At 47.4% G+C, this 22,888-nt stretch overlaps 1 protein-coding gene across 1 annotated transcript in view; it reads left to right on the top strand.

Annotated features, from left to right (window-relative positions):
- Positions 1-2,567: 2,567 nt before the first annotated feature.
- Positions 2,568-22,888, top strand: part of LOC121869288 (serine/arginine repetitive matrix protein 1-like) — a 40,207-nt gene continuing 19,886 nt past the window's right edge. Inside the window, exons 1-3 of the mRNA XM_042370534.1 lie at positions 2,568-2,782; positions 20,726-21,199; positions 21,875-22,357. Of these exons, the coding sequence (XP_042226468.1) occupies positions 2,568-2,782; positions 20,726-21,199; positions 21,875-22,357 (1,172 nt within the window). The remainder of the gene's footprint in view (positions 2,783-20,725; positions 21,200-21,874; positions 22,358-22,888) is intronic.

Raw genomic sequence — 22,888 nt, 5'->3', positions numbered from 1 at the left:
GTAAAAAAAACCAGCTGTTTGGATACTGTTCCTACCTGTGTTTGGTTTACTCAGTATCCGGCTTCACTGACTTGACTAAGATTTTTTTGTTATTGCCATGACCAACTAGTCAATGGCCAATTCTGACTGACCCTTGTTCCTAAACTAAAAATCGTTGGGTTTTTTATACGTTTTTTTTATATTAGGTGTTTGTGTTTGTTTTGATATGTATCATTATGTTTGTGTTTTACTGTATTATTCTATTATATAAGACTGTTTTAATATGTCATGCAATAATTATTTTTTTACATATCGTGAATATTTTTTTTTCCGGATACAAATACATATAAGCATTACCGTCACGCTAAACAGGGATGATCGCCGGATTAAACCGTAAAGCACGACGGATAGTTTTACCAAATGGGGATAACTTTTTTTTATTACTAAATTAAATAGAAATTAGTTCATATATGGTTAAATTCACTCTGATTCACCCAATTTTATGTTAGGTTAGGGTTGGTAATTTATTATGATGTTATCTACATAATTATTTGAATTTTGCAATATCTCTATTTAGCGTAAAAAACAACACACAACACACACACACACACACACACACACACACACACACACACACACACACACACACACACACACACACACACACACACACACACACACACACACACACACACACACACACACACACACACACACACACACACACACACACACACACACACACACACACACACACACACACACACACACACACACACACACACACACACACACACACACACACACACACACACACACACACACACACACACACACACACACACACACACACACACACACACACACACACACACACACACACACACACACACACACACACACACACACACACACACACACACACACACACACACACACACACACACACACACACACACACACACACACACACACACACACACACACACACACACACACACACACACACACACACACACACACACACACACACACACACACACACACACACACACACACACACACACACACACACACACACACACACACACACACACACACACACACACACACACACACACACACACACACACACACACACACACACACACACACACACACACACACACACACAAATTGTAAAACACCTAAGCGTCCCTGTGCTGTAAAACACACATAAAAAATCCGGGTGCCGTGGCTAGCTGCAATAAGGGAGGACTACAGGAATAAGGGAGGACTACAGCAATAAGGGAGGACTACAGCAATAAGGGAGGACTACAGCAATAAGGGAAGGGCTACAGGAACAAGGAGGACTACAGCAATAGGGAAGGACTACAGCAATAAGGGAGGACTACAGGCCAAGGGGAGGACAAGCAATAAGGAGGACTACAGCAATAAGGAGGACTACAGGAATAAGGAGAAGGGCTACGAAAAGTCTAATATTACACTCACCTCAGGATGTTTACATAATTACGGTGGTGGATGACAGGTGGCAGGTGTGTGTTGGTCACCTGGTCGGGGAGGGGATGGGAAGGGAAGAGGATAGGAAAGGGGGGATGAGAGGGGTGAATGGAGGTTAAGGGAGGGGTAGGAGGGGAAGGAGGGGTAAGGGAGGGGTGGGGGGAGGGGTGAAGGGGAGGGGTGAAGGGAGGGGTGAAAGGAGGAAGAAGGGAAGTGGAGGGTGAGGAAGGGAAAGGAAGGAGATGGTGAGGAGAGGTAAAGAGAGACAAGGAGAGAGGAGTTATGGGTGAAGAAGGGAAAAGAACAGAGAAGAGGAGGGGGAGGAGGGAGGAAGGGGAAAGGATGGGAAGAGGGGGAGAAAGGAAAAGGAGAGTAGGAAGAAGGTGGTAAAGGAGGAGGAGCCATCAGCCACCTAATCAACCAACCGCCACCAGACAACATGTTAGGGTCAGCCTGTCATACCTGACCCCTGAGATAGTCACCATCTGCATCTTATCCACCGTGTTGGAGTATAAACGACCACATAATGGACTCTCAGGGCTGGGTAGGTCTACTACTGTATAAGGCCCAATACAAGTTCTCAGGGCCACAGTACCATAAGGCCCGATACAAGTTCTCAGGACCATAGTACCATAAGGCCCGATACAAGTTCTCAGGACCACAGTACTGTACCATAAGGCCCGATACAAGTTCTCAGAGCCACAGTACCATAAGGCCCGTTACAAGTTCTGGACCATGTACCATAAGGCCCGATACAAGTTCTCAGGCCACAGTACCATAAGGCCCGATACAAGTTCTCAGGACCACAGTACCATAAGGCCCGATACAAGTTCTCAGGGCCACAGTACCATAAGGCCCGATACAAGTTCTCAGGATCCATAAGGCCGATACAAGTTCTCAGGGCCACAGTACCATAAGGCCCGATACAAGTTCTCAGGACCATAGTACCATAAGGCCCGATACAAGTTCTCAGGGCCCTGCCATGAAGCCCGATACAAGTTCTCAGGACCACAGTACCATAAGGCCGATACAAGTTCTCAGGCCACAGTACCATAAAGCCCGATACAAGTTCTCAGGGCCACAGTACCATGAAGCCCGATACAAGTTCTAAGGACCACATACAGTACCATAAGGCCCGATACAAGTTCTCAGGGCCACAGTACCATAAGGCCCGATACAAGTTCTCAGGACCACAGTACCATAAGGCCCGATACAAGTTCTCAGGGCCACAGTACCATAAGGCCCGATACAAGTTCTCAGGGCCACAGTACCATAAGGCCCGATACAAGTTCTCAGGACCATAGTACCATAAGGCCCGATACAAGTTCTCAGGGCGCCAACTTGACCTCTCTTTCCCTGAGGCCAGATACAAAAGTTCTCAGGGCTGGGGCTGGATTTTGATGGAAGTCAATGGAGCGTGAGGAAGACACCGTTCCGCACCTCGCCTCGTCACCCTCATTAATAATAAAGTGTTTAGGGGAGCCCACCTGGTGTGTGTGTGTGTGTGTGTGTGTGCGTGTGTGTGTGAGTGCGTGTTTTACGTGAGTTTAAGGCACAATCACTGTATCAGCCAGCCAGGTGGGGGTTGTCATTTCGGCAGGCTTCATTAAACGGCACCTGGGTCGATCGTGAGGCAAAAGCTTTAAGGGAAGGGGAGAAAAAGAGAGTGAGGGAAAGAGTAGGAAGGGGGAATGGGAAGAGGTGGATAAAGGGTTCGTTTAATTAAGGGTTATAACATGGGTTCAGTTAAACGACACTGAGTTTTATTTTAACGATGGTTGGGTTTAGTTACGACGGTGGGTCCATTAAAACAAACACACACACACACACACACACACACACACACACACACTACATCCTTGACCACCGAAGGTCAAGACGTACCTGGCGCTCCTCTGGAGCAGCCAGGTCAACTGTTTGTTGCAACCCCTCCCTGAACCACTTCTACCGGAATATCAACATGTTCTCGCCAGAATTACAATTTCATTTAGGAAAGGAATGGAACCAGTGTTAAACAGAGGTGAACATTGGTGAACAGTGCTTAAGTCAGTGAGAACAACTCAACAGAAACAGTCGTACTCAAGTTAACCTTCACACAGTGAGGTCCCAGGTACCCAGTGATAACGGCCCGTGAGACCCAACAACAACCAGCGATGTGTTAATCCGTCTACGATAGGAAGGCCTGGGACCACACCTCACTCATATAACACCATCTGTGAGGGAATTCGTACACCACGTGATGCCCCTCATAACACCATCTGTGAGGGAGTTACTACACCACGTGAGGCCCCTCGTAACACCATCTATGAGGGAACTACTACACCACGTGAGGCCCCTCGTAACACCATCTGTGAGGGAATTACTACACGTGAGGCCCCTCATAACACCATCTGTGAGGGAATTACTACACCACATCAGGTCCCTCCTAACACCATCTGGGAGAGAGTTACTACACTACGTGTTTGCCGTTCAACACCTACATTAATCTGAATGTTCACTGTATGTTCCTTTACCCTTTTCTAATGAAGGCTTTTGTTAAACCACCAATGTATGTAATAAGTCATTTATGTCCAATGTATATTTTCAGCCTTCGGGCTGCAGAACTTTTTCAACAAACCGCTAATTATTATTATTATTATTACACGACGAGATAAAGAAGACGGAAGGTTTAGAACTACAGTACTATCACCAACGTTTAACTACTGACGATGCACTACCACCACCACTTACATCCACCACCACTACCAATTTCACCACCCCTACCACAAGCTCACCAATTTCAATACAACCCCAGCCACCACCTCCACCACTACCCACACCATAGCCACCACCCCCACATCACTATTACCACCACCACAATCACCACCCCCACGGCAACCACCACCTTCTACACTACACTAAATACCCTTCTCACTTCACCACTACATAATAACGATAATAATCCTCACTTTTCATTCCCTTTAAAGAAAACAAAATCGCATCAACCATAAAAAAATAAAAAAAATAACAACAATACGGGACTTTGAACGTGTCCAGACCTATGATTATGACTGGGAGTTGAATAGCCAATCAGGAGCAAGTATTTTTTAAGACACTGGAGTTAGGAATTAGAGATGCAAAGTAGGTGTCTGTCTGTCTGTCTGTCTGTCTGTCTGTCTGTCTGTCCCCCAGTAAGAATTTCTTACCCGGATTATTTCTGACAGTCCATTTGGCCCAGAATGAGTCGTTATGGTGTGGAGGAGAGAGAGAGAGAGATAGAGAGAGAAAAGGCTTGTATATTTCATTGGTTGGATCATGTGAAGATTAGACACCCCCTCACTCCCAGCTGATTTCCCCTGATGATTAAAACATCCTACCGATACCCGAGGGTCAGAGTAGGTTAGGTTATTTTAAAGTAGGTTGGGTTAAAGTAGGTTAGGTAGGGGTTGGCTAAGAGTAGGTCACATTAGGTTAGGTTAGGTTAAGAGTAATTCAGAGTTGGTTAGGTTATGGTAAAGTAGGTTAGGTTTGGTTTAGTTTAGGTTAGAGTAGGTTAGAGTAGGTTAGAGTAGGTTAGCGTGAGTGATTAATCTTAAGCTAGGGTGACTAATCTTCATGTGATCCAGTTTGTTTATTACCACCACCACCCAAACACACTGAAGAGAATTATGACGTTACAACACACTGCACCTCATCTCGCTCAGCATGTATATTACAATAAGTCAAAGATTAAAGTTAGCTCTAACATATAAGAGAGAGAGAGAGAGAGAGAGAGAGAGAGAGAGAGAGAGAGAGAGAGAGAGAGAGAGAGAGAGAGAGAGATGAAGAGGATCAGGAAACTTGGTCTAAGTGTTGGAGAGCCTTAAAGGTGGGCGTGAAGGAGGAGGAGTGAGGGAGGAGACGCAGTTAGCCAGGCAACTTCCCGGTAGTTTACAGCAGTTCGCCTCCTATATACCCCGGACTGGCCTCAAAAAGTTTACCTAGGTTTTACATGCTGAAGTTTACGTGGCTTTGAGTCTTAGTTAACCTGGAGTCTACCTGGTCTTGAGTCTTAGTTAACCTGGAGTTTACCTGGTCTTGAGTCTTACTTAACCTGGAGTTTACCTGGTCATAAGTCTTAGTCTACCTGGAGTTTACCTGGTCTTGAATCAATCTACCTGGGGTTTACCTGGTCTTGAATCAATCTACCTGGGGTTTACCTGGTCTTGAGTCTTAGTCTACCTGGAGTTTACCTGGTCTTGAGTCTTAGTCTACCTGGAGTTTACCTGGTCTTGAGTCAATCTACCTGGGGTTTACCTGGTCTTGAGTCTTAGTCTATCTGGAGTTTACCTGGTCTTGAGTCTTAGTCTACCTGGAGTTTACCTGGTCTTGAATCAATCTACCTGGAGTTTACCTGGTCTTGAGTCTTAGTCTATCTGGAGTTTACCTGGTCTTGAGTCTTAGTCTACCTGGAGTTTACCTGGTCTTGAATCTGTGTACCTATCTATTAGCCCAGGAAGTCTATCGATCTATCTATCATCCACACAAAGACGATGGCATGTAAATAATCACTCCTGGCAACGCTGTACAATGACTTAATGTAATATTGACTCTAGTCTGTCACCACCACGTCTCTATCCTCACCTTCGTCACCACCACGTCTCTATCCTCACCTTCGTCACCACCACGTCTCTATCCTCACCTTCGTCACCACCACGTCTCTATCCTCACCTTCGTCACCACCACGTCTCTATCCTCACCATTGTCACCACCACGTCTCTATCCTCACCTTCGTCACCACCACGTCTCTATCCTCACCTTCGTCACCACCACGTCTCTATCCTCACCATTGTCACCACCACGTCTCTATCCTCACCTTCGTCACCACCACGTCTCTATCCTCACCTTCGTCACCACCACGTCTCTATCCTCACCATTGTCACCACCACATCACTGTCTTTACCATCGTCACCACCACGTCGCTATTCTCACCATCGTCAACACTACGTCACCACACCATCGACATGTCACTATCGTCACCGAAGTCAACAGCACACGTCACTGTCTTCACCATCGTCACCACTACGTCACTATTATCACCGCCGTAACCACACGTCACTACCCTCACCACACGTCACTACCCTCACCATCATCACGTAAATGACAGACTACACGAGTCGACTGATCTCTACCCTCCCCCACAACCACAACCTACCCCCACTTCCCCCACCATCCCCTCCCACAAACAGCTCCCCAGACAGTCTCCCCATCCCTCCGGATGTGAAAGCCCCATCTCCCCACCATCCCTCCCACAAACAGCTCCCCATCTCCCCACCATCCCTCCCCACCTTCCACACCTCTCCCAACGTAAAGGAAAAAGGAGAGAATGATGCAGAAAAGACGTTAAAGAAGAAAGGAAGGAGGAAGAAGGGAGGAGGAGAGGGGAAGGGAGGGAGGAGGGAGGAGGAGCAGAGGGGAGGAGGAGCAGGAGGGGAGGAGGAGCAGGAGGGGGGGGAGGCAGGAGGGGGGAGGAGGAGCAGGAGGGGAGGAGGAGGAGGGGGATGAGGAGGGAGGAGGTGGTGGGGGAGGAAGAGGATGAAAAATCAAAATAAAAAATATAAAACCGAAAAGAAGACGAAGGTAAAAAAATATATATAAAATCAGAAAAGAATAAAGGAAGAAAGAAAGAAGAAAAGAGGAAGAGAAGAAAGAAAAGAAGAAAATAATGAAGACAGTGAGAAGGAAGTAGGTTTTGGTTAAGGGCGTCTAGAAGAGCTCATTGTTATGCCACTGGATCAAACTTCACGTTGAAAGGGTCGTTTATTCTTGTGCTGGCGAGTGTGTGTCTATCTGACGGGAGGCCTCAACCTCCTCCCAGACTACCCTCCCCCTCCTCCTGCAGACTACTCCAAGGCTCGAGTCCCTCCAGAGGTAGATTATATGTACCCAAGCGCGATTGAGTATACCTGAGAGAGAATTATACGCGCAAAACCTGTAATTAAGGGGGGGTTGGGTTGTGTGTGTGTGTGTGTGTGTGTGTGTAGTAAGGATGAGAGGGGGAGGAAGACGAGCTGGGAGAGGAACCAGGGATGGGGAGGGAAGAGGGAGGTAAAGAGGGGGAAGGAGGAGGAAGAGGAAAATGAAGAAGGGCATCAGGAGGGAGAAATGATAAGGTAAAAGGAGGATATCAGGGAAGGGAGAGAGAAGGAAACAAGAAAAGGCATCAAGGGAGAGAGAGTAGAGGGAACGATTAATAGAGAGAGGGAAAGAAGAAGGGGGAGGGAGAGAGGGAGAGAGAGGAAGGGGAAAGGGGAGGGAGGGCATCAGGGAGGGACAGCACGTAGAGAGACACACACACTAAAACTCCTCTTGGACTAACTTCCCACTGCCTTCACTTAGTTGATTACCGCGTGAGGAGCCCCACCCTGGCCCTGACACCTTGGCCCTTACATCCCGGCCCCAACACACCGGCCCTTACACCCTAGTCCTGACACCTTGGCCCTTACATCCCGGCCCTCACACCCCCGGGCCTTTACACCCTAGTCCTTACACCTTATTCCTGACATCCCGGCCTTCACACCCTAGCCCTGACACCCTAGCCCTGACTCCCAGCCCTAACCTAAACGAACTAAACATAACCTAACCAAAATAACTTCGGGTTTAATTATTCTACCTGGCTCTTACCTGGCGTCTCCTCCCTTCATCCCCACAGCTCAGTCTATGGGCATCATTAGTAGTTCTCTGCTTTAGTATTACCTGTATGTATATACAGTGTACCGTATATATCTTATTCACCGTACCTTATAAATGAACGAAATTTCCCACTTTAGGTTAATCTCTATATTGCCTCTCCTTCATAGCTCAAGTTCCTTCCCCACCTTCACTTATTCCCTCTTTCCCCGCCCTCCGTCCCACCAAGTAGCGTGAGGGTCCGAGGAAGTGGAGAGGTGGTGATGTAGAGGTGGTGATGTAGAGGTGGTGATGTAGAGGAGGTGATGTAGAGGTGGTGATGTAGAGGTGGTGATGTAGAGGTGGTGATGTGCCAGGGCCGTCAACCTCCCCCTCGCGCCAGGCCTCTGCTGATTCCAGCCACCCCAGGATGACCGCCACCAACTTCCTCCTCCAGCGCCAGGAACCTGCAGTTGCCCTTACACCAGCAAGTTCCTCGCCTCATGTCTGAGACCTACAACTTCCTCTCAAGATCTCCAGTTTCCTGTAGCTGCCGGGCAGCAGGCAGGATGTGGTGCTTCTGGGCAGACAGAAGGTGGTGAAGCTTACAGGACAAGAGGCCCCAGTCTTTAAGAAGAAAAAATGTCTTTTGAGACCCAAGAATATATTTTCTTTAAATGGGATATATATATATATATATATATATATATATATATATATATATATATATATATATATATATATATATATATATATATATATATATATATATATATATATATATATATATATATATATATATCTACACGCGAAGTACGTCTCTTTTAAGCAGCAGGAAGATAATTATCTCCCGGAGGCACAGACAAACAAGCCGGGTATTCAGGACTGGCCAGCAGGAACGGTCGCCGGGATTAAAAGAGAAGTGGGCCAGAAGGGAGAGGAAGCGGCGGTGATTAAGAGAAGAAGAAATACTCGAGAACCAAGGGAAAAAATTAAAAGAATGAAAAACAGACAAACGTAAAATTGTTGAAACAAGAAAGAGATTAAAAAGCACAAGAAGACTTCCTTACTGGGCTGGGTAATGTAAACAGACGCAGAGAACAAAGACTTTACTCCAAGTACCTTACTATATTTCTGGGTCAGTAGATGAGGAACACTACTTCAGGAATCATCTACTACAACCACCATCACCAATGACGTATAATGGTGTTCCTAGACGCAGAATTACTTAGTAGATACTGTTTAGGGGTCATATAGGCCATTACCGTATAAAGGATCACCTCATCAATGCCGAGAGACCTGAGGAGCGTAATGATCAGGAGTCAGGCAGTCTCGCGTGTCTACTCCTGACAACTTTTCACATATACTACATACACATCTTTATCATGACGTCATCACCGAGGTACCCAATGACGTCACGGCCTGCACACCTATGACGTTCCGGCCGACACAACCCTGACGTCCCAATCCTCTCAGCCCAAGCAGCCACGGCGGCTAACTACACTTGTGATATTTAGGTCGACACACGTAAAAAATCAAGACTAACACTTGTGAAGTCACGACCGATACACTTATGACATCACAACTGTAATAACTATGATGTCATGCCGACACATCGCTGTAAAGTGTAGGCGGACGCAGCCACCAAGTCATGGTACAGTAGTCCTTGGCCGAGGGTTACCCCAAGTATTGATTATCGGAGACGAGGGTCCTACTGGGGTGTGGACACGCTAATTAATGACACGTTACCCGGGCGGTAGAGGAAGTCATGTGCAGCACGAGAGGCGACTCTCAAGTCCACTTTCAGAAACACTTAGGATCAAAAACACTTCTACCGTGTAAGAAGAAACGGCTTCACTTTCATTTCACTAAGATTATTACCGAGGGGATATTTGCTGAATCTACCAAGTGTTTGTCCAGTCATCCCACCAAGTACTGCCACGCCCCCCCCCCCCACCCAACATCCCTGAGTACTGTGGAAAATGGCATCATAACCTTATTAACATCTGGCGCCAAGAGTGTGAGTGAGGTCAACACAACACACCAGGAATAGGACGCTGTCAGCACGGTACAAGACCAGTTGCTTCCATTCCACGCGTTTCTCCCATTGTCTTGACACGTCTTGGAATGCAATGATAAAGTAGACGATAGACACTGAAAGATTACATTACAAAAACAAAGATTAATCGTGTTTATGGGAATTAGTAACTATCAAATTGGTTCTTAGTGGCCATCTTGGTTCTTGATGGCCATCTTGGTTCTTAGTGGCCATCTTGGTTCTTGATGGCCATCTTGGTTCTTAGTGGCCATCTTGGTTCTTTGGGAATCATCCACTTATGGGAGGTATATGGGAGTTATAGGAGTCATGGAAGTTATAGGCGGTACTGTTCTCCAAACACCATCAGTACACACCCAACACTAGTAATGCTAAAGGGAAAACTTCTTTCTCACGTAAGAACCTCTCAGAATCGATGGCAGGCTTTAGAGGGACGACCATCCTAACCCACACTCTCAGAATCGATGGCAGAGTTTTGAGAGACGACCATCCTAACCCACACTCAGAATTGGTGGCAGGCTTTAGAGGGACGACCATCCTAACCCACACTCTCAGAATCGGTGGCAGACTTTTGAGGGACGACCATCCTAACCCACACTCTCAGAATCGGTGGCAGACTTTTGAGGGACGACCATCCTAACCCACACTCTCAGAATCGGTGGCAGACTTTTGAGGGACGACCATTCTAACCCACACTCAGAATTGGTGGCAGGCTTTAGAGGACGACTATCCCAACTCACACTCTCAGAATCGGTGGCAGACTTGAGGGACGACTATCCTAACCCACACTCTCAGAATCGGTGGCAGACTTTTGAGGGACGACCATCCTAACCCACACTCTCAGAATCGGTGGCAGACTTTTGAGGGACGACCATTCTAACCCACACTCAGAATTGGTGGCAGGCTTTAGAGGGACGACCATCCTAACCCACTCTCTCAGAATCGGTGGCAGGCTTTAGAGGGACGACCATCCGAACCCACAGTCTAATCCCCGAAGTTTTTCTCAGCGCCCATGTATATTTGAGGCCCCCCCGCGCTATTATTTACCTTCACTACGGTACAACGAGCGCCGGGATTACTTCGCCAAACTTTTTCCCCGTGTGCTTCTGGTTAGCGTCGACTAGTGTATAGCTCCACCAGGCTCCGGGATGGAAGGAAGGAGAGAGGCTATTGGTGGTAGGGAGGGAAGGAGGCTCTGGACGGCAGGGAGGTCAATAGGACAAGATTATGGGAGGTAGGGAGGTTAGGAGGACAAGATTATGGGTGGCAAGGAGGTTAGGAGGACAAGATTATGGGAGGTAGGGAGGTTAGGAGGACAAGATTATGGGAGGTAGGGAGATTAGGAGGACAAGATTATGGGAGGTAGGGAGGTTAGGAGGACAAGATTATGGGAGGTAGGGAGGTTAGGAGACAAGATTATGGGAGGTAGGGGAGGTTAGGAGGACAAGATTATGGGAGGTAGGGAGGTTAGGAGGACAAGATTACGGGGTGGCAGAGAGAGAGAGAGATGAGATGGGAGGAAAGAAAGGGGGAGGAGGAAGGGTGGTGAGAGAAAGGGAAGAGAAGGGGGGAGTGCCAAGGGGGGAAAAAGGTGCCATGTCACGCACGGAAGGAGCGTCCAAGAGGGGGGGGGGTGCCAGGAAGGGTAATGAATGACAAGGCGAAATAGGAGTAGGGATTGTGGAAGAGGGATGAAGCAGGGAAAAGAGGTGGGAAGGGGGAAATGAGAGGAATGAAGAAGGGTAGGGAAAAGGAAAGGAGAGGGGAAAAAGGGAAGAGACAGTATAAAAGGAAAGAGGCAGAGGGAAAAAGGAAGAAGAAGGGAAAGGGGAAAATGTAGGAGATGAGGAAAGGAAAGGGGAAGAGGGAGGGAAGAGAGAAGAGAGAAGGAAGAGGGAAGAGGGAAAGGAAAGGGCAAAATAAATGGAAAAGCGGAGGAGAAAGGCGGACAGATAGGAAAGAAGAACAAAAAAAAACTGAGATAATAGGGGAAAGAAAATAAACAGAAAAAGGGGAAAATAAAAAAGAAAAAGAGCCATTGAGAAGAAGTAGGGAGAGTAGCGAAGGGTGACGAGGAAGAGGAAAGGAGGAGGGAAGGCGGCAGACAGTTGGTAAACACAAGGCAGGAGGCAATACATTGACACGTGATCCAAAATCTATAGAAGTATCCCATAGGCCAGGTCTTCGTTTTCTGTTCACCCACAAGAGGAAGCGCGACACATTACAGTGGATCTTAATACTTGGCTCACGTCTCCCTCTTCCTGGACTAAGCACGATACTTAACCCCTTGAGCACTATGACTTAGCCCCTTGAACACGATGACTTAACCCACCTTAAAGTCTTCAGGCACTTGTGTCCTTAATGCAGGAGTCATGAAGGCAAGCGTGAGCTCCGCACGCTTCCCTGTAGGACGCTGTAAACGCTTTGCACAAGATGCAAGGGGGTGCCCAATAAACTAGCCCCCTCGAGGGGTAAATCTGAATATGAATCTGAGTACGATAATAACCCTGGAGTACGATGAATTTACCTGTGAGTACGATGACAACCTTTGAATACGATGACAACCCCTTGAGTACGATGACTTAACCCCTACAGTACAGTATCATCGTACTTGAAGGAATATGGATCATTGTACTCAAGAAATTAAGATATCATATGGCTGACGGTCATGCAACACCAAAAACAACAACAGCAACATTGAGAAACAACAACAACAGCAGATCAATAATATACAACAAAAACACGAACAATAACATTAACAAACAATAATAACATCAACAACACTAACAATAACACCAGATAAATAACAGACAACAAAAATACGAACAATAACATCAGCAACAACAAAACCAAAAATAACTAACTAACATACAACAACAACAACAACAACAACAACAACAACAACAGTAACACCAACAAAAAACAACAACAGTAACATCAACAACAACAACAAACACTACTGTACTTAAATAAAAACCAAAACAAATTAATTACAGTAACAACATCAAAAGTTATAACCCCCCAAAAATTACTTATACAATTATACACTCGGAGTCTTTTCAAATCACCACGACAGAACCCAGAATTATTGAGCCTCCTTCCAACAAATATTACAGTTTTACCTTTCTATAAGCTTTCTAAAATATGATAAACTTCCATTACCTTTTGATCACTTTCTCTAAACTTTCCAAAATATAATGAAAGAAGCCTGAATTACCTTTCTATTTACTGTATATAATAGTTGACTCTTTCGCTAACTTTCTAAGGCACAGTAAAAATTTGGGCCACTATACACTAATGAGTTTCCACTATCGTCTATTTTCTCCTTAACACCGCGAAGAAAAAGCAGCATATTTCGAGTTATTCTTCCACCTACGACAACATGGTCTTCGGGAGGTCCACACACACGCGCGGTTACTACCACCACCATTCCTTAAACCACTACTAGCATCCTTCATACTATCAAAATCACCATCAATATCACTAACACTATCATCACCATTATTACCATCACCACTATCATCACCATTATTACCATCACCATTACTACCACCACCGTCATAATTACGATCACCATCACTCCCACTAACACCACCATCACCATAACAAATACCACCACCATCACCACAACAACTACCACCACAATCCTCCAGACGACGGAGACGGAAGACCTGCAGGCCGGTGCTCCATAATAACCCGGGGCTGAATTAGAGGTCTGGGCCCTTGCGCGTGTGTCCGGCGGTGAGTGATGATGATGCCCGGGCTGATGACTCCAAACACCCGAGTTTAACCGACTTGAAAAATACTCGGTTTACTGACTGGAACGAGCCCAGGTTTATTGACTGGCAAGTTTTGTTTACTGACTGGACAGGGCTTGGTTTACTGACTGGACTGGAAGATAAGCCCCTGTTCATTAATAAGAGAGCCTGTAGAAGCACCTGACCTAAAGATACACAGTCCAAGAACCCATCAAAGTCTGAAGAACAAGAATTTATACTGCAGCTTCCAAATGACCAGAAGTGAAGAAAATATTCCGGAGTGTGCACATGATGAGCGTCCACTGACCCAGGCAAACTATAACGTGGAAGATTATTCACACCACTACTAGGTTAAGGTCACGTTCCGTGAGGTTACGCTAGACAGGTTACGTGAGGTTCATCTTTAGGTTTAGGTTAGATTAGGTTAGTGATAAAGTAGGTCATGTGAGGCAGGAAGTCACTGGGGGACACTACCGGCCTCCCTGGTTAGAAACGGCACAGTCAGCACCAGTCACGCTCGACTACGGGCGAATTCGGCAAAATTGGGACCTGCGGCGGCCAGACAAGCAATCATACAATTCTGGTGCTGAGAAAGACACAGGGTACGCCTGCCAGACGTGCTTAGTACCCAGGAACCAAACGGCGAAAATTCAAGCAGGTCGACCGAGGAGCAGAGGAGACCCAACCGTGAGGCCGTGAGAGCTTGACAAGAATTTCAAAAAATCCTTCAGGAGTGGCAAGGAACTGATGGCTGTCAGCGTAGGAGTTGCAGCAGATGGCCGTTAAAGTGATCACCAGACTCCTCCCTCGGGGGTAGCAAGGAACTACCTGATGACGGTGAAAGGGGCGGCGTTTGGCTAAAGGATGTTCATTGAATCTCAATAACCAGGCAAGGAAGCAACTGGAGGCGACAGGAGGGCTTTGAAGGAATCAAAGGAATCTATCCCCCCATCACGGAGTATCGAGGGACGCCTGCTGACGGCGCTGAAGGAGTCACTGGGGTGCTGGCGCAGGAGGAGGAGGACGTTTGGCGGGATGTGACCGGCATATCCGAGCGTCACCGCAATTTTGGAGAGTGCCAGTAGTATGTGTGTAAAAATTCATGGTGGCACTGTGGTGGCTGGCGGTCAGGGCCGGTGAGGCGTGATGATTGTGTCCTTTGTGGTCACCTCCTGAGTGGACCCCTTCCTGTGGGACTCAGTGGACCCCCTCCTACAAGACCCTGAGTGATCCCCATCCCGTAGGACCCCCAGTGGAGCCCCAACTGCAGGACCTTACGTGGACCCCATGCTGTAGGATCTTCAGTGGACCCTCTCATGTAGGATCCTCAATGGGGTCCTTCCTGCAGGACCTTCAGTGGACTCCATCCTGTAAGATCTCACAGGACCCAGCCTGTAGGACACTCACAGGACCCCCACTGCAGGACCCTCACAAGACCCCCTCCTGCAGGACCCTCACAGGACCCCCTCCTGCCACAATGAAGTTCTCAACTTTCCTTACATTAAATATTCATTCATTCATATTACTCATTCAAAACCAAGTACAGACTCGGGGACAAGTTCCACCGACAGTCACCCTCCCGAGACAGTTATTCACTTTACAACTTCTACAACAACACTACAGACTAAAGACATAAAACAATTGCTTCACTTATTTCATCAACTAAGCTACAGATAAAAGTACAGGTTACAAAATGATTTCAAAACAAGTCAACAATGTCCAGGAATAATACCACATTGTAATCACACCTGCTGCTTCACTAATTCAATAACCAATCACGGCAATAAGACCTTCCCTAACAAGGTAAGTCTCCAGGTAAGAGAACAAGACGAAGAACTAAATGAACATTACCACAAACTGACGAAATACTCAACAACATCCTGAGAAGATATAACAACTCTGATGCTATACGGACAGTATTACTGTAATAAACGCTCAGCAAGGGTCTGTCTGTCTGTCTGTCTCTGGCCGCCCGTCTGTCTGTCCGTCTAGTCTCTAATACATTTACTTAATTTATTATGCAAGACAGTGAGGGAGGCGAGAGTGGAGGGAACACAGACACACAGCATGTTCTCCCTGGACTAAGAGTGTTAGAGCCACACAGAGTTGATACTGGCGGGGGGGTGATGAAGGAGGAAGTGGAAAGGGAAAGAAAAGGGGGGGGAAAGGATGGGGGAAATGGAAGAAGAAGGGAAAAGGGAGGAGAAGGAATAGAAGTGATGAAGAAAGGGAGAGAAAAAAAGATGAGAGGAGAACGAGGAGGAGGATGGGCAAAATGGGAAGAAGGAAGACGAAAAGAGGAGAAAGGGAAGATCAGGAGAATAAGAGGAGGAGGATAATAAGAGGAGGAGAATAATAAGAGGAGGAGAATAAGAGGAGGAGGAGAATAAGAGGAGGAGGAGGAGGAGAATAAGAGGAGGAGGAGAATAAGAGGAGGAGAGGAGGAGAATGAGGGAGGAGGAGAATAAGAGGAAGAAGAGGGGGAGAATAAGAGGGAAAGAGGGGAGAATAAGAGGAGGAAGAGGGAGAATATGAGGAAGAAGAGAGGGGAGAATAAGAGGGAAGAGGGGAGAATAAGAGGAGGAAGAAGAAACTATGAGGAGGAGATGGAAGAAGACTAGGAGAATAGGATAAGGGAGAGGAGAATAGGAGAAGGAGAATAAAAGGAGGAAGAGTAGGAGGGGGAGACAGGAGGAGGAGGAAGAAGAGAAGGAAGAGGAGAATAAGAGAAGGAGAATAAAAGGAGGAAGAGGGGGCGATAAAGAGGAGGAGAATAAGAGAAGGAGAATAAAGAGGAGGAGGAGGAGAATAAGAGAAGGAGAATAAAAGGAGAAAGAGGAGGAGGAGGAGGAGGAGAAAGAGGAGGTCCCCTACTCGTCACAGCTGGGACTCCCTTGTCTCACACTTTATTGCTGCAGCCAACTGTGCCGCTGGAGGGGAGTCCCGCAAGATAACACCCACGACAATATTCCCATCTGGCGATATCCTCAGATAGTGACACACACGCACGCACACACACACACACACACACACACACACACACACACACACACACACACACACAACTGGATTTACGAGGCTAAGTTCTGGGTGTGGCGTGACAAGTGAAAGACAACTTCGATAACATTTGTGGTAATTAAATTAATTTTTTTCATCAGTGTCAATCAAACAGTTGTAAGCTGCTAATACCACCAGTACCACACAGCCGTCGCCGGTACCACACAGCCGTCGCCGGTACCACACAGCCGTCACCAGTACCACACAGCCGTCACCAGTACCACACAGCCGTCACCAGTACCACACAGCCGTCACCAGTACCACACTATACCATGCTCGCACCACTACTACTACACCACATTACTACATGATACCACACCACACCAACAACACCAAACTACAACCATATTTTGCCACCCAACCACCATCACAACACACACCACCATCGTCACTCAACCACACACAACAAAACCACGACACTACACCACACACCACCGTATCACTAACACCACTACCACGCACAACAACCCCACAACCATACTCTGCCACCATACACTTGCCTGCCACCACAATACTACCCAACCACCATAACCACACCAATCAAGGCGCATAGGGAACTGTTATTGTTATGCTCTTATTTGAGGGAGGGAAGAGTACCACTGTTTGGTGTAGGTCTGACCATCACCCCACACACACACGCACACACACAGTACACCTGCTGGCTAAATGAGGCTCATGACTCAGCGTTTGAACCTCGACCAATGTAAACAAAGAGACAATAAATGAGATCCAGAGACATAATACTTAAAAATCTCTCTCTCTCTCTCTCTCTCTCTCTCTCTCTCTCTCTCTCTCTCTCCTAACTTGGGTTCGAGCGTGATACCAACGAGGTTACCAATTAAACATTATAACCACTGCGCCACGGCACTGTACCCAAGACCATCGTCCTCCTCCTCCTCCCTACGTCTTCATTCTCTTAATCCTATAATTGTTTATTAACCACCACTGTGATAAAAGCTGCACCACACACACACACACACACACACACACACACACACACACACACACACACACACACACACACACACACACACACACACACACACACACACACACACACACACACACACACACACACACACACACACACACACACACACACACACACACACACACACACACACACACACACACACACACACACACACACACACACACACACACACACACACACACACACACACACACACACACACACACACACACACACACACACACACACACACACACACACACACACACTTGGTTGGGTTTCGTGTGTAAAATATTTTTTGATCTTGTAATTCTTAATAAAGTGGCTGAAGTTAATAACACAATTCTCTTTAAAGTCTAATGTTTGCTAAAGGTATTAAACCCAACACAAATTATTTCTCACTGTAATATTATGTACACATTCCTCAAACACAAACTATATTTAGTATGTATAATATTTGTTAACTCCCGGACCCCTTGCATGTGGCAGACGGGTCGGGTCGGGTCGGGTCGGGTCGGGTCGGGTCGGGTCAGGTTAGGTTAGGTTAGTTTGGGTTAGGTTAGGTCAGGTTAGGTTAGGTCGGGTTAGGTTAGGTCGGGTTAGGTTAGGTCAGGTTAGTTTGGGTTAGGTTAGGTTAAAATAGTAATGAACTGCCATAATCGTACCAATTCATTATAAAACACGCACCAAAAAGTTTCCATACAAGTCAAGAGGTTGGGTTGGGTTCAGGTCAGAGTTAAGGTTAGGGTGGGTTAAGGTTAAGGGTGGGTTAAGGTTAAGGGTGGGTTAAGGTTAAGGGTGGGTTAAGGTTAAGGGTGGGTTAAGGTTAAGGGTGGGTTAAGGTTAAGGGTGGGTTAAGGTGTGGGTTAAGATAGGTTAGGTCGAGAGGTCGGTTGACGTCATTACCTCTTACGTGATCCAAGACCTCCGAGGTTGTTTCTATTGCTATTCTTACTGCGGGTTGTGGGATACTTCCTCTGTAACGCCCAGCCAGACGTCTTTATGGCCAAATGTTGAAGGTTATGGCCACACACTTTACCTGGAGTTTACCTGGAGCTGGGTTGATGACCTTTGTTTTTACTCATATTCCTCCTCCTCTACCTTCCCTCATCTCTCTTTTGCCTCTACTCCACCTCTCTTTCATTTACCACTACTCCTCCTCCACCTACCATCATCTCTCCTCCACCTACCCACCCGTCTCCCACCTTCACTCACCTCTCCTTACCTCTACTTTGCCCCTCTCTTCCTCCAACTCCTCTTCATCCACTCTCTTACCCCATCTCTCCTATTCCTCCTACTCCACTCCCCTACCTCACACCTTCTCTCTCACTCCATTACTCCACCCCTCTCCTCCCTGACCAATCCTCGACTAGAATGTCATAAAAATGTAAAACAATCACCCGCGAGACAAATGTTTCTGGTCATACATTACCTCCAAGTAGTGTCAGGAGCAGCCCCAACAAACAACAGAACCTGGTGTTAACTTACACTACGCACTAACTCTCTTCAAGAAGCTACGTCAGACGAACGTTCACCCATCTTCTGCCAGCAGTGGCGGTTCTTTTATGCTAAAAGCCCAAATATCTGGGATTTATTCCCTTCTCCACCCCCCCCGTCATCAGCCGTGTACCGACCGACCACCCTGGCGACTCTCTACCACGTGAACCTTATTTTCTGCCACAACTCGGCCGCGTAATCTGTGATCATACCTGGAAAATTACTTCGTTGAGTTTTAAACGGATCGCTCTTCTTTGAGGGTCCCAAGACTTATAAAAAAATGCTTCTTTTTGTTCTAAACTTTCGTCAACCGCCTCCCACCAGCACCACCAGCAGCAGCGGAAAGCCTCTGGTCCGCGAGGCTTATACTCAGAGTACTTGCCTGTCAGAAACTCGCTTACTAAAATAAGCCGGAACGTAAAGCTGAACTGACGGGGCAATAATGAAACAAACTAGGTACTCACGGCGCCCTGTAGTGTGACGAGACGTGTTAACAACTACACGTCGAGAATCACCATCAGCTGACACACACATACCTGCAGGAGAGAGGAATTATGTTAGTTCACACAGTGTCAACACTTGCGGTAAATTTATAAGAGTAATGTAGGTGTTTCTTTTTCCTACGTGACCACTATCGCCATTGAGGTGTATCTACACCACGAGGGAGAAGCCCGGAGCAGCTCCTTCCTTCTAAATGGCCTCCCAGAGTATTGTGGTAAGTGATGGAGCAGCTCAGAACTCCTCCCTCTATCTACATCACCAAAGACAACATTGAGGTAAATTTACAGTTGATGGAGAGGCTCACTGGCACTCTTCCCTCTCTTAACATCACTACTGAGGACCACCGAGACCCCCACAAGGCCGGCTACACCACTACACTGTGTTGAGCGTCACTACATCTGCTGCGTCGTCCTCAAGAATGGTTCACTGGCGTTGACACACCAGACCCAGCATTTGTCCCTCAGAGGATCCACCAAGTGAAGCCAACGACCCATTCTATGTACAGTAAATTATCTCTTTTCTCTCTTAGTTTAAAGGAAAAAATACACGTAGAACAATACAAAAAATAGTGGTGCGACTTTTTTCCCAGAGAAGATGGCAAAAAGATTTTTTTTTTCTGTATGATGTAAGACCTTCAGCTATTTCCTAAGTTAGTTGCCATTACTTAAACGGAACTTTATATTTCTAGAGTGGGGAAGAAATTCAAAAGACTAGACCTAACAAACATTCAACCAATAATTAGGGAGCCATATTACTTTTCAACACACTTTTCCTCAGCTTTAAACTCTCCTCCACCAAGGTCACGGGAAGCAGCCGACCCCTCCACCAAGGTCACGGGAAGCGGCCGACCCCTCCACCAAGGTCACGGGAGGCGGCCGACCCCTCCACCAAGGTCACGGGAGGCGGCCGACCCCTCCACCAAGGTCACGGGAGGCGGCCGACCCCTCCACCAATGTCACGGGAGGCGGCCGACCCTCCACCAAGGTCACGGGAGGCGGCCGACCCCTCCACCAAGGTCACGGGAGGCGGCCGACCCCTCCACCAAGGTCACGGGAGGCGGCCGACCCCTCCACCAAGGTCACGGGAGGCGGCCGACCCCTCCACCAAGGTCACGGGAGGCGGCCGACCCCTCCACCAAGGTCACGGGAGGCGGCCGACCCCTCCACCAAGGTCACGGGAGGCGGCCGACCCCTCCACCAAGGTCACGGGAGGCGGCCGACCCCTCCACCAAGGTCACGGGAGCAGAGTAATGTAGGTGTTTCTTTTTCCTACGTGACCACTATCGCCATTGAGGTGTATCTACACCACGAGGTTGAAGCCCGGAGCAGCTCCTTCCTTCTAAATGGCCTCCCAGAGTATTGTGGTAAGTGATGGAGCAGCTCAGAACTCCTCCCTCTATCTACATCACCAAAGACAACATTGAGGTAAATTTACAGTTGATGGAGAGGCTCACTGGCACTCTTCCCTCTCTTAACATCACTACTGAGGACCACCGAGACCCCCACAAGGCCGGCTACACCACTACACTGTGTTGAGCGTCACTACATCTGCTGCGTCGTCCTCAAGAATGGTTCACTGGCGTTGACACACCAGACCCAGCATTTGTCCCTCAGAGGATCCACCAAGTGAAGCCAACGACCCATTCTATGTACAGTAAATTATCTCTTTTCTCTCTTAGTTTAAAGGAAAAAATACACGTAGAACAATACAAAAAATAGTGGTGCGACTTTTTTCCCAGAGAAGATGGCAAAAAGATTTTTTTTTTCTGTATGATGTAAGACCTTCAGCTATTTCCTAAGTTAGTTGCCATTACTTAAACGGAACTTTATATTTCTAGAGTGGGGAAGAAATTCAAAAGACTAGACCTAACAAACATTCAACCAATAATTAGGGAGCCATATTACTTTTCAACACACTTTTCCTCAGCTTTAAACTCTCCTCCACCAAGGTCACGGGAAGCAGCCGACCCCTCCACCAAGGTCACGGGAAGCGGCCGACCCCTCCACCAAGGTCACGGGAGGCGGCCGACCCCTCCACCAAGGTCACGGGAGGCGGCCGACCCCTCCACCAAGGTCACGGGAGGCGGCCGACCCCTCCACCAATGTCACGGGAGGCGGCCGACCCTCCACCAAGGTCACGGGAGGCGGCCGACCCCTCCACCAAGGTCACGGGAGGCGGCCGACCCCTCCACCAAGGTCACGGGAGGCGGCCGACCCCTCCACCAAGGTCACGGGAGGCGGCCGACCCCTCCACCAAGGTCACGGGAGGCGGCCGACCCCTCCACCAAGGTCACGGGAGGCGGCCGACCCCTCCACCAAGGTCACGGGAGGCGGCCGACCCCTCCACCAAGGTCACGGGAGGCGGCCGACCCCTCCACCACCCCCGTCAGATAAACTTTGGTCTCGCAGAGTTTGGTGGTGTGTCAGGGCCAAGAAAGAGAGACTTGCCAACAGTCAGGCAACAACTGAATAGGAAGTTTCGTTGCGAGAAAAATAAACTTGGTCGGTAATTGCGAGTCTCATATTTCCGCAGCTGACTGTAAACAGCCTCAGTTGCTTCACGTCAGTTGTGTAATATCAAAACACACAAACAGATGTTTCTTGAAAAGTCACATTTTCTTCTGCACTGCCAACACCGCTTAATTCTCCAGCTGCTTTACATACCCAGATTAAACCTGCAAAGGTAAACACTGTTATTAGATGAAACCCTTATCAGAATGAGAACTCCGTAATTGGCTGAGATGGAGGTCAGCAGGCTTTCCTGATTGGCTACTACCTGGGCTCTAGTTTAAGAATCTTGTCATTTGTAAACTAAGCGAGATTACACGTCTTCCAACCACACAATAACTCCTTGAAAACTTTAAAGAAAATGAAAACAAAATGACTACGCAACCTTTAAATCTTATAATGTATTAAAGTATAAAATAACGAATATAAAAAA

Source organism: Homarus americanus, unplaced genomic scaffold (assembly GCF_018991925.1).
Source record: "Homarus americanus isolate GMGI-L3 unplaced genomic scaffold, GMGI_Hamer_2.0 scaffold36734, whole genome shotgun sequence".
Classification (NCBI taxonomy): Eukaryota; Metazoa; Arthropoda; class Malacostraca; order Decapoda; family Nephropidae; genus Homarus; species Homarus americanus.
The sequence above is the reverse complement of the archived record's forward strand: the minus strand, read 5'-3'. Positions and strand labels throughout refer to the sequence as shown.